Source organism: Dermacentor silvarum, chromosome 1 (assembly GCF_013339745.2).
Source record: "Dermacentor silvarum isolate Dsil-2018 chromosome 1, BIME_Dsil_1.4, whole genome shotgun sequence".
Taxonomy (NCBI): domain Eukaryota; kingdom Metazoa; phylum Arthropoda; class Arachnida; order Ixodida; family Ixodidae; genus Dermacentor; species Dermacentor silvarum.
Genome location: NC_051154.1, coordinates 263,522,433 through 263,534,648, shown reverse-complemented (window position 1 = coordinate 263,534,648; position 12,216 = coordinate 263,522,433). Strand labels below are relative to the sequence as shown.

Genomic DNA, 12,216 nt, shown 5'->3' with positions numbered 1-12,216 from the left:
AGATCCTCAAGCTGTGCAAAATAGTGAATTCCCAGATGTCTGAGGAAGACCGAGTCGGACAACTCCTCAAAGGAATTGCAGAGGATGTCTAATTTCCTTATAGGCAGGGAACACGTTGATTCCGTCTCAGATGTCGTACGTCACTGCCGTACATTTGAGACGTTGAAGACACGTCGCATTGCGCCAAAATTTGGCCGATTGGCAAATGTGACAACCATTGCCAGCGTCGATGAGATCCCGTCCGCCGATCTTTCGTCTACTATACGGCAGATCGTGCGTGAAGAACTGCTGCGACACGAGGTGCTTGTGTGCAACGTCATGCAACAACCTGTTGCCTATAGGGCTCTTGCGTTGCCCAGGGGGCGCTGCAAAAATGGTGCTAAAAAGCGCCCTCAATCCGAAACTGGTAGTACCAAGCTCGGTCGTCTGCTTCGGGAAGCACGTTTACAATATGGACCCGCCACTTTCGGTTGTGTTGTACCACGGCTTGCAGCGAATATCGGGCGCCGAAGATTTTTCCATGGGTGGCATGCTGCGTAAAGGCAAGAAATTATGCAACGCCGAATACGTGTACGCCGTTCAAGAAATAAGCGGCGAAGTTTTAGCGTAGTGTCAGTCGCAAGTGAAGCGAGTCACGCACGTGCGAAGTTGAACTTCAGGCGCACAAACGCGAGGAAATGCTTTCTATAAATGAATTCACAGCAGCGATAAGCAGACATGCGTACGGAACTGCTCGAGCGCACGACGGTACGCGCCGCGACGGCAGCGCTCTTTCAGCATGCCGCGGTGTACTAACTGCTCGAGCACACGATCGTACGCGCCGCGACGGCAGCGGTCTTTCGACATGCCGCGAAACGGCGGGTCTCCTGCAATCTGTTGACTGCATGCCGCTGACAAGTAATTATGCCTGCACTGTAGTAGCGGCCATCTGTCCCTTTAGCAATTGATAAATAACTGATGCATTGCATATACGCTCGCAGTAACGTACGTACGTGCAAATCGCGCTGCAGCACGAGCTCGTGCGCTGCTCGCTTGATGTATCTTTTAATGACTGCGCTCGAACATCGATGTGCTGTAATCAATACTACCTTGCTGTGCTGCCTCAACGTGCTGGCTTGAGGTCAAGGATGAGCACATTCAACTCTCTAACCTGTGCTGCTCGTAGTGGGGTAGTGAATTGTCATCGAATCAGCCCGACCATTTGTGGTCATTTGCACACACCTGGTCACTTCACCACTTCGCACCGGTCGAATTGTTAATTGTCGCTGTGGCCGGGTCTCGAATCGTGAATCACCAGCCATGCCTGCTGCTATGTCGGTCTTCCATTTCGCTTACCCAGCGCGACGAACTGCAGTTATCCAGCGCGCCCGACGCTCCACTTCGTGAGGCCTTGAAGGAAAACGGTAGAATCTGCTGTTGCGATTCAGGCGTTCTTGTTCATGGCAGCCCACGACGCAGCAGTAACGACGGTGACCCTTTTTCCAGGCTGAGCTAGGTCTCTCCGGATCGGCGTCGCCGATGTCTTCTGCTTCCAGCATTACGTCCCACGGCACACGGAGAGTGCGTTTTCGTATAACTATAGGCTGCGGCCAGCTCGCAGCCTGGTCGCCATGGTCTGTGAGAAGTGACGAGCCTTTTCGCACTCGAAACAGGGCAGAAAAAAGTGCGAATCGCCGCAAAACGCGGGCTAGAAACGTGCTTCGCCACAGCCAGGGCTCAATGCTATCCAAGCTGGTACTAGAGAGGCTAAAAGGTTAGGCTAGTGTCATGAGCAGACGCCGCTACCAGCCGCCATCATGAAACCTGTTTCTATGACGGCGTAGGTGGCGCTGCGCGCTGTAGGCGAGTCGCAGTAGCCGCAGTCGCAGGCCTAAACGAGTGGAAGCGTGCATGCCGCTTAGTTAGGTGGTGAGTCTCCTGTGTTTCTGCTTCGCTCACTTCGCTCCTGCTTCCCTGAGATACTTATTTTCAACGGTTCAACAGTGTCGTGAATGTGATTTTTGCATCTTCCGGAAAATGCCTGCGAAGAAAGGCAGGACGTGTTTCGTGCCGCTGTGTAAAGGTGGATACAAGTCGTCTGCTGAAAAGGTATCGCTGTTCCATGCTCCGACGGATGCTCGTCGTCAAGAAGAATGGGCAAGGAACATAAAACGAGAGGACAAAGAGCTGGACGAGACAAGTGTTGTGTGTTCCCGTCATTTTGATGATCCTTACATTCAAAGAACTTTCAAGCACGTCATTAATGGGCAGCTTGTTGAGATCGACCGTGACCGACCAGCGCTTACTGAGGACGCCGTCCCCACGCTATTCCCCGACGCTCCCTCCGACATTTCCAAGTGTGTCCCGAAAAAGAGAAAAGAGAGGAATCTCGCACACAGCTACGCCCCAGCACCGAAACGCAGAGCTGGAAACAAAAACGTGGAAGACGGCGACCCTCAGGTACCCGAGAATGAAAGCGACCCGGAGGCAAGATCGCATCCGTTCAGTGACATTGCACTCCCTTCTGCGCTCTGCAACAGAGTTGTGCTGACAAATGACCCTGCAACGTTATGCTTTGGGTGGCACAGCAGCACTGGGTTAGACAACGTGCATGTCACTAAGCATCTTAAGTTCACGCCTTGCACAAAGGATGCTCGGGCTGAGCGGACGAGTGCGTACCGTTGCTCTGTGCTTTGCCGCAGCGTAAAGGTGGAAGAAGTGTGGGTTACGACAGTTGACGACGCTGTGGCGGCATTGACAAAGGCTGATAGCATGATACCTTGCCCAGGCTTTGAAATCCAACCAGTCTACCCAAAGCAGTGCGTTCAGTATGGTGGCAAGAACTTCGCAAAAAACTGCCTGGGCACCTCAACTGATGGTAAACCATGTTTGCAGTGCAGGTACACCAAGAAGCTGGCACTAAATAGGTCATATCGGCTTAAGAAAAAACCTGGAATATCGTGGAAACAGCGAAGTGCTAGGAAATCTCTTCAATTGCTGCGGGCCAGAAGAAAGCTGGCAAACGCTGAGAAAAGTGTTGCAGAGCTTCGAGTGACCAATGAATCCATTGCAAGCTCTGTCTTAGAGACAAAGATCAGCGGGCTTCCACCAAAACAGCGCCTTGCTGTGAAAACTTGCTTTGAAGTAGCCCGTAGGAAGTCAAGCCGTGGCATGCTGTATGACAAGCTGTGGATCTTGGAATGCATACTTATGCGAATGCAAAGCCCAAAGCTATATGAGCATGTCAGGCGGCACGAGATAATGGCACTGCCTAGCAAGTCTTGCCTGGATAAGCATATGCAGAGGTTCAAAGGTGCATTTGGCTTCAATACTACTGTGCTTGCAGCTCTGCGGGAGAAGACTCTGAACATGGACAAGTTTAGTCTTCACGGTGGACTTGTGTTTGACGAAATCAAGCTTTCAGGAAATATCAGTGTGAAACCATCCGGCGAGCTCACTGGCTTTGTGGACCTTGGTCCATTTACAGAGGATAGTACGAGCACAGCAACAAGTGACCATGGCTTCGTCGTCATGTTCAAGCCATTTCAAGGTGGGTGATTCAAACCTAAAGGTTGCACTGTTCAAGCACTGCATATTTTTTTCACGTAACTATTTTCTGTGTTGCTCACCATACAATGCTTCATCTTCGCAAGAAAGTGGACACAAATACTTGGTGTATTTGCTGCCCGCGGAAATGTTAAGGTACCTGCGCTATCAAAAATTTTGCTGGAAGCCACTATCTTAGCTGAAAAGGCAGGACTCTTTGTCGACTTTTGGAGCAGTGATGGTGCTTCGTGGAATCGCTCCCTCTGGAAGCTATTTGGCATCAAAGGTAGGCATTTCACTTAATAACAGCGTTTTATTCACTAACTTTCTTTAGCTATTAACAAGTTGTTAACCTCTGACATTATTACTACACATTGCTTCTACCCGCCGGGGTGGCTCAGTCAGCTAAGGCGTTGTGCTGCTGAGCACGAGATCGCGAGATCGAATCCCGGCCACGGCGGCCGCATTTGGATGGAGGCGAAATGCAAAAACGCCCGTGTGCTTGCGTTGTAGTGCACGTTAAAGAACCCCAGGTGGTCAAAATTAATCCGGAGCCCGCCACTACGGCGTGCCTCATAATCAGAACTGGTTTTGGCACGTAAAACAGCAGAAAGAAGAAGAACACATTGCTTCTGTTATTCGAACTGCATTTTTATCATTCCCTCATTCCAGCCTCATCCCAGGAAATCAAGTGCAAGGTTCCCCATCCTGTGGACAAATCAAGAAGCCTTCATTTTGTTTCGGATTTTCGCACATCATAAAATGCATACGTAATGCATTTGTTTCTAAGGGAGTTCAGATACCAAGTGGTAATGCACACGTTGGTATTATCAAAGAAGCGTGGAAATATGACAAGGACTCACTTACATTGAAAGTTATGCCACATTTAACTTTAGCTCATTTGCAGCCAAATCCATTTGACAAAATGCGTGTGCATTTAGCCTTTCAGCTATTCAGTGAAGAGGTTTTGAAAGGACTCTTTTTTTACAAGGACAAGTAGAGCAAAATGTTCCGTACTGCAGACGCAACAGAGCAGCTTGTGAAGATGATAGAACGTTTCATTTTTGTGATGACGTCTAGAGTACCATCCAAAGTACTTCGAGCGAAGTCGAAAAGCGCCGGCGCCTTAGAAGAATTTTTAACCTTTTTAGATGAATGGGAACAATATGCCGCTCAGCATGGGGGTGGGTTTCTTAGTGCAGGGACTGCCCTCGGACTTCGTGTGACACTGGCAAGTACACTGTCACTGCTGAAATATGTAACATCCTCACTAAATTACAAAATATCTGCTCACAGCCAATTTGAGCCAGGACAAATTGGAGAACATATTTGGCATTGTGAGGCAATCATTTGGCTGCAATGATCACCCCTCCCCTGAGCAGTTCTTGGTTATAGTGAATAATCTTGCATTTTATAACTTGGCCAAGCCACCAAAAAATGGAAACTCGCCAGCTGAGACCATAAGTTCGTTTCTGCAGCCATCTGATGTGGGCAAAGAAAAGGCTGCACAAATAGCAAGCCTCATTGACCAGCTCTTAGATGAGGGTAACCTTACACACGCATCAGCCATGCTGGAAGAACACAGCAGCATACTTGACCGCAAAGGCTGTGTCGAAAAGAAAAGTGACAGCCGGCTCATTTTCTATGTCGCTGGGTATGTTGTCAGGAAGGCACTTAAAAGATTCCCGTGCCCTGCATGTGCATCTACCATGGCTATTTTGCCTCTACAGGCTGAGGCAAAATGTCGTCAAAATACAGCCAGCTGCAGCGCCATCTGTGGACCGTCATTGTAAATAATTTCCTCAGCGCCGGCGCGTTCACAACACTAGTCAAACCTTCTAGCCTCTCTACTGGTACTACCCAGATGACGTTTTTCGCCGCCACCAGGCGCCGCTACTATAGCTCAAAATCCAGCGCAAGACGCCCATTCCCCGCAACACATGGCGCCTGCAGCACCGTGCGCTTCGTGGCAGCCGTCGGTTTGTGTCACGGACATCCACCACTGAGGAGCTCAATGGCCACGTCAGGGCGCATTTACGCCTGATCAACGACATGAAGAACACCCTCGCCCCGGCAGGTTTGCACACAGGCCGACCGTTCCTCCTGTGCAGCTGACTCAGCCACTTCACTCTGCTACACGACCACCCACGGATGAGTGCTTCGAGGCGCAGTTCATCGATCGTCGTTTACCTGTGTGCTATAGCGGCGGCGACTTAGGTCACATTGCCAGGTACCGCAATCGCTGCCGACCACCGTGGTTCGACCGATTGACGATGTCTAGGCGGTACCGCGCTCCACTTGAAACGTACTCACCATCGCACACATATCCAGGAAGCATCCCTCACCAGCGCCCGGAGGAGCTGCCGAACCGTTCTCCAGCATCCGACCGCAGCTTAACACCACCACCCGCTCCTCGCGTAAGCCGGTCGCCGTCTCCGCGGCGTCACTACCCGTCGCCACCTCCGGAAAACTAGTCAGCGCGGCCGTTGGAGGTGAGGTCGCTGGACGATCTTCGATGTCGCCAGAGATACCTCCACCCATTTGTATGCTTAAAAATAAGGTGTCTGTACTGATTGACGGAGTTTCAACAATGGCCTTAGTGGACACGGGAGCAACCGTTTTAGTGATGAGTCTTGCGTTTAAAAGTTTCCTATAGGACGAAAAGTGATGTTTTGCTGGAACCGTGCCGATACGTTTCGCGGAGTGAATGGGGACTTGTTGCATCCTGTCGGGGTATCCAATGTCGACGTTATTTTGGGTGGTCCGATATTTAACGCAGAGTTTACTGTTCTGCCTCATTCTACGCATGACGTAATCCTGGGCCTTGATTTTTTGAAACTGTGTGGTGCCACTGTCGACTGCGGGACGGGAGAAATTAGTGTAGGTACGAGCTTTTCGGCTGCGTTTATGGAGACCCCGCCGTATCACGAAAGTGTGCTTTGTGTAACCAGGGATACAGTTGTGCCTCCGTTATCTGCAACTTGTGTTTCAGTCGCCTGTTTCCCTACCACCGACAGAACGTTTGACGCTACCGTCAAAGCCGTTCGGCTGAGCTGCATCAAGAGGAATGTGCTGATACCGCATTGCACGCTGTCAGTTGTTCACGGATGCACTAGCTTATGGACTGTAAACTGTTCCAGTGAACCTGCAATTACCAAAGGGCCTGAAACTTGCCGCCTACCATGAATATCAAGTGCTGTCACTCGCCATTCTTACAGATGCCCCTGATTCTGTTAATGAACACCATTGCGTTAATGCATGTCCTGCTGTGGACTCCTCCATTCTAGCTATGGTGAAAAAGTCGCTCAGCACAAAACAGCGTCATGAAGTGGCGAATATTCTGCTAAAACATGCCGGGCTGTTCGACTTTTCGCAGCAAGAGGGGCCACCATCGTTTCCTCCTTCTCGTATACACCATCGCATAGATACGGGATCTGCCCAGCCTTTGCGACAAAAGCCGTACAGAGTCTCACCATCGGAACGCGAGGTGATCAACGACCAAGTCCGCGAAATGCTAAATAAGAATGTAATCCAAGAATCATGCAGTCCGTGGGCAGCGCCAGTGATTCTGGTTAAAAAGAAAGATGAGACATGGCGATTTTGTGTAGACTACCGGCGTCTCAACACTATCACTAAAAAGGACGTGTATCCTCTTCCACGTATCGATGATGCTATCGACTGCCTCTCATCAGCATCTTACTTTTCGCCTGTCGACTTGAGGTCGGGGTACTGGCAGATTCCTATGCACAAGACAGACAAGGATAAAAACGCATTTGTAACACCAGACGGACTTTTTGAATTTAATGTGATGCCGTTCGGGGCTGTGTAATGCGCTTGCAACTTTCGAGCGCTTCATGGACAACATCCTGTGTGGTTTGAAGTGGGAAGTGTGCATGTGCTACCTAGACGATGTAGTTATTTTCGGGCGCACGTTCAGCGCGCACAACGCACGTCTTGATCTTGTGCTAGACCGCTTGGGAAAAGCAGGTTTGGTGCTCAACTCGAAGAAATGCCATTTTGGAGAGCGCCAAACACTGGTTTTGGGTCATCTAGTGGACAAGGGTGGCATACGACCCGATCCAGCGAAGACTGCTGCTGTCGAAGCCTTCAAACAACCTCGCTCAGTAAAAGAGCTACGCAGTTTTCTGGGCGTTTGCTCATACTTCCGCCGGTTTATTCGTGGATTTGCCAACATCGAGTATCCGCTGACATGCCTCCTTCAGAAGGGCGTTCCTTTTGAATGGACCCCTGAATGCGAGGCCAGCTTTCGTGAGCTCCAGTGGCTTCTGACGTCCCTTCCCATTCTCCGACACTTCAACCCGGCTGCTCCCACAGAAGTTCATACGGACGCTAGCGGTATTGGAGCCGGCGCAGTCCTTATGCAACGCGTCGACACCAAAGAACACGTCGTTGCCTATGCGAGTCGCTCCTTAAGCAAGTCCGAGCGCAACTACACAGTCACAGAGCAAGAATGTCTCGCAGTGATTTTCGCAGTACAGCGCTTCCGGTCATACCTGTACGGACGCCCCTTCAACGTGGTGACAGACCATCATTCTCTCTCCTGGCTGGTTAATCTCCGTGATCCGTCATGTCACCTCGCGCGTTGGACACTTCGTTTACAAGAGTATGATTTTACCGTTTCTTATAAAAGTGGCCGACCGCACGCCGACGCTGACTGCCTATCGCGTCTGCCGCTTGCGACAACGGACTGCGACGCGGACAACTTCGATCGCTATATCGCATCGTTGGAGCCAGGATTTCCTGATATTAATACCTTCAAGATCGAGCAGCGAAAGGACAGAACTTTAGAACCACTGCTCACTACTGCCAGGAAATCAGCACCATCCACTCGTTTCTGCGTTCGGAACGGAGTACTATACAAAAAGAACTATTCTACTACAGGCCAACGATATCTCCTGGTGGCCCCGGAGAATCTCTGTGTTTCCATCTTGCGCGCTATGCATGACGATCCAACCTCTGGTCATTTGGGATCTGCGCGAACGCTCTACCGCACGCAAGAAAGGTTCTACTGGCCTAAAATGTGTCAGACGATCGACCAGTACGTGACCAGCTGCAACGAGTGCCAAGGTCACAAGCGTCCGACGAGCGCTCCGCCTGCTCGACTACATCCAGTGCCACCCCCAAGCACTCCTTTCGAGCAAGTCGGCATCGACCTTCTCGGTCCATTCCCGCGTTCATCTGATGGGAATCGCTGGATTGTACTGTGTGCCGATCACTTGACACGCTGCTGTCAGACAGCTACTACACCATCGGCTTCTGCCACCGAAGTGTGTGTTTTTCTGCTGCGTTTCGTCATTCTCCGACATGGACCTCCCAGAGTCATCATCAGCGATCGTGGGCGCCAGTTCACTGCAGACGTGGTCGAAGAGATGCTCCGTCTATGTGCTTCAAGTTTTCGACATTACACCCCGTATCATCCACAAACAAATGGCCTTACGGAGCGCACCTACAGAACCCTCACTAACATGCTGTCCATGTATGTCGCGTCCGATCATAAGAGCTGGGACAGCGTGCTACCTTTCATTACGTACGCTTTCAATACCTCAAAGCACGAAACTACGGGCTACAGTCCCTTCTTTCTTCTTTATGCTCGTCCGCCGCGTTATACATTGGACACTATCTTCCCGTTTTCAAGCCACGATAATCTATGTATATCCGAAACCGTCTCTCTTGCCGAAGAGGCCGACGAGTTGCTTCTTTGTGCACGCTAGTTTCACAAGACCGCTCGAAGGTACGCGACGACCGCCGACGCCGACACGTGATATATGACCCTGGTGACTTGGTGTGGTTGTGGAAACCAACGAGAAAACGTGGGTTATGTGGTGCCCTATGTTATCATGGATCGTATAAGCGAATTGACCTACCGTATAGCACGCCTCACATCAAATGGCCGACGGTCAGCAAAGACTGAAATTACGCATGTCGCCCGTTGAAGCCATTCGTCTCTCGACAGCCCGTTTGACTTACCCGGTGGGGTTCGTCTGCGCGGAGGGAATTTGACACTCTTACGTGCGTGCTAGGTTTACGCCTTAACAGATTGTGGGGCATCCAAGACGGGTGAAGGGGAAGACGACGTGCGGCAGGATAGCTGAATCTTGACAGACACTCAGCTGATCAAGGGCCGTCGCGACTAACCCTGCCTGGCTGGCTGTTCAATAAACGCCTTTCTTGGGCGTAACAATATATATATATATATATAATATATATATATATATATATATATATATTGTACAGAGTCTATAGTATATATAGAGGAGGAGTATATATATATAGTAAAAAAAAATTATGGGGTTTTACGTGCCAAAACCAGCTCTGATTATGAGGCACGCCGTAGTGGGGGACTCCGGAAATTTGGACCACCTGAGGTTCTTTAACGTGCACCTAAATCTAAGTACACGGGTGTTTTTCACATTTCGCCCCCATCGAAATGCGGCCGCCGTGGCCGGGATTCGATCCCGCGACCTCGTGCTCAGCAGCCCACACACATAGCCACTGAGCAACCACGGCGGGTATATATATATATATATATATATATATATACAGTGGGACAGTGCAGCAGTGCGATAGTGGCATCAAGGCCACCGAAACAATGTTTTCGCGCCATGAGTATACATATAGACTTTCTGCAGCACAAAAAGAAACGAGCGTAACTTCCCACAGATCAGGGCGGACAGCGTCACTGAAGCAGAATAGCCGGCGCGACTCGCATCGGGCGACGTGTCAACGCAGCGCGCGCCGACCGGCGGCTTCAGTGCGCCCCGTAGGCGCTGCGTGCCGCTCGTGACACTTCCCATTAAAGTCCCTATATAAGAAAAGTACCGCCATCCTTTGATAAACGCCGCTTCTCTCTCTCCTTTATCTTCGATTGGACGATGATAGCGCGCGCTTTCACTTCTTTATATTTTCTTGTTTTCCGCCTCAGAGCCATGTTGAAAGTCGCCTGCGCAGCCGCAGTCGCCGGCGGCGGCGCGCGCCCGGCCTGAAAGCTTCAACTAGAGCGTACTAGAATTGGTCGAGTGGGACGAGCGGCTGGGGCGGCGCATGCTTTGCAGTGAGGCGCCGACGTGGAAAAAATACTGTGGCGGCGCTGCGATAGAACTGTATTGGGCCGCATCAAGGTCGCGCCGTTGGAAACTGCTAGCGGTACAGCTCGGCAGGGTCATCGTGCTACTTCGCGCGCTGGTATTTGCGTTCATATCGCTCAAATGGTGTTAATAATTGCATATGACATGTATTTATGCCTTAGAATGAACTCTTTCTTTCTCTTTTTTTTATTTCTTTTATTTTTTAATGTCGCTCGGTATTGCGCGTGGCATTGCGGCCGCAGTGTCGGCTTTCATTCTACTATGTTATTGTACGGTTCCCTTTGGAGAACAAATATTTTTCGGTTCTTCAGCAGCATGTATCTCTCGTACGTATTGTTGGGCATATCGTTTTCCATCAGTAGGTCTTGAGAAAAGCAGACGAAGTAACATATGTAACGTTCTTGTTTGCCGCTTAATTCAACAAGTAAAGCATATCGCCCCATCCGGCGCCTGTACTCAGATTTACGGAAGCATTGTTATAGATAAAAAGAAAGAGTAAACTGCAGCGCAATATTTCATCAAGTTTCCGCCTTCCTCGCGTAACAGAATGCGGAGTAATTGGTAAGGGGTCATTTATTGCAGTCGGAACGCGATCGAGCGCCGAAAATGGTTTTTAGTTAGTCATTCTATATGCTAATATTTGGCCGTAAGCCGTACGTGAAATTTTTTTTCCAGTAGATACTTCAAAAAGAAAAAAAGAAGAGAAAGAAACCTGCGCGGGTAGCCGAATTAGTGGCTATAAAGTGGATACGGCGTTTGCGCTGCTAAACTGGAGCTGGCGGTTTCAAACCAGGTCGCGGAATTCGATGGGAACGACATTGAAAAGACTCGTGCACTTCTATTTAGGTGCACGTTAAAGAACCCAGGTGGGTGAAAACTAAACCGGTGCCTTATAATGACATCGTAGTTTTGCACGTAAACCAAGAATTTCTTTAAATAAAAAAAGAGAAAAAAGTAAGTGGCTGCGTTCTTCGGCTTTTCTAGGGTAAAATAAATAATTCTCCAGACTGATTTCAGAGAAAAACGCTTATCGCGCGTATCCTATATTTCATACATAAATGTAATGCCGTTCCCAAATGTATGACGTACCGCTCAAGTCAGCAGCTTGTACATTATAAACGGCTGCTTTCAGTTATTCGGTGCACTATCATAACGATCATAATGAAACAATTAAAGGAACGGCATGCCTCACATACAAGTAGAGATTTGCAGATCTGTTGCATTCGTTGAAGAAGTGTGGTACCACATGAGGCACCCTTTTTTTAATGGGTCAAACAGATGAGACTGTCAAAAAAAGTTTCCTTGTCTGAATCAAGTGAGCAGATTTACAGGCTGCCCCAAAACGGGGCGTTTATATTGAATGACAGCTAGGAACTTGTTAAGCAGGACTTATTAACCCCCATGCGTTAATTCTCTCAGAAACTGCGCCTCTGCGCAACAACCACGACTCTCCGGCAGCACATCAGCTGTTATGCGTTACATTCGAACGGAAACGAAAATTCGGCGTCTCGTACAGTATATCAAACAACACTTGCAACACACAACACACACACACAAACACACACACACACACCACACCACACAC

General features: G+C 49.6%; 1 protein-coding gene across 1 annotated transcript; it reads left to right on the top strand.

Moving 5' to 3' along the window:
- The first annotated feature begins 1,747 nt into the window (after positions 1 to 1,747).
- Positions 1,748 to 4,487, top strand: LOC125942151 (uncharacterized). Its single transcript, XM_049660301.1, has 2 exons — positions 1,748 to 3,811; positions 4,198 to 4,487. Exon 1 carries the CDS (start codon positions 2,017 to 2,019, stop codon positions 3,535 to 3,537), a length of 1,521 nt encoding a protein of 506 aa, XP_049516258.1. The 5' UTR covers positions 1,748 to 2,016; the 3' UTR covers positions 3,538 to 3,811; positions 4,198 to 4,487.
- Positions 4,488 to 12,216: the final 7,729 nt, after the last annotated feature.

What these genes read in the sequence shown, in the direction of transcription:
- LOC125942151 (XM_049660301.1), top strand. Translation starts at nt 2,017, where the DNA reads ATGCCTGCGAAGAAAGGCAGGACGTGTTTCGTGCCGCTGTGTAAAGGT.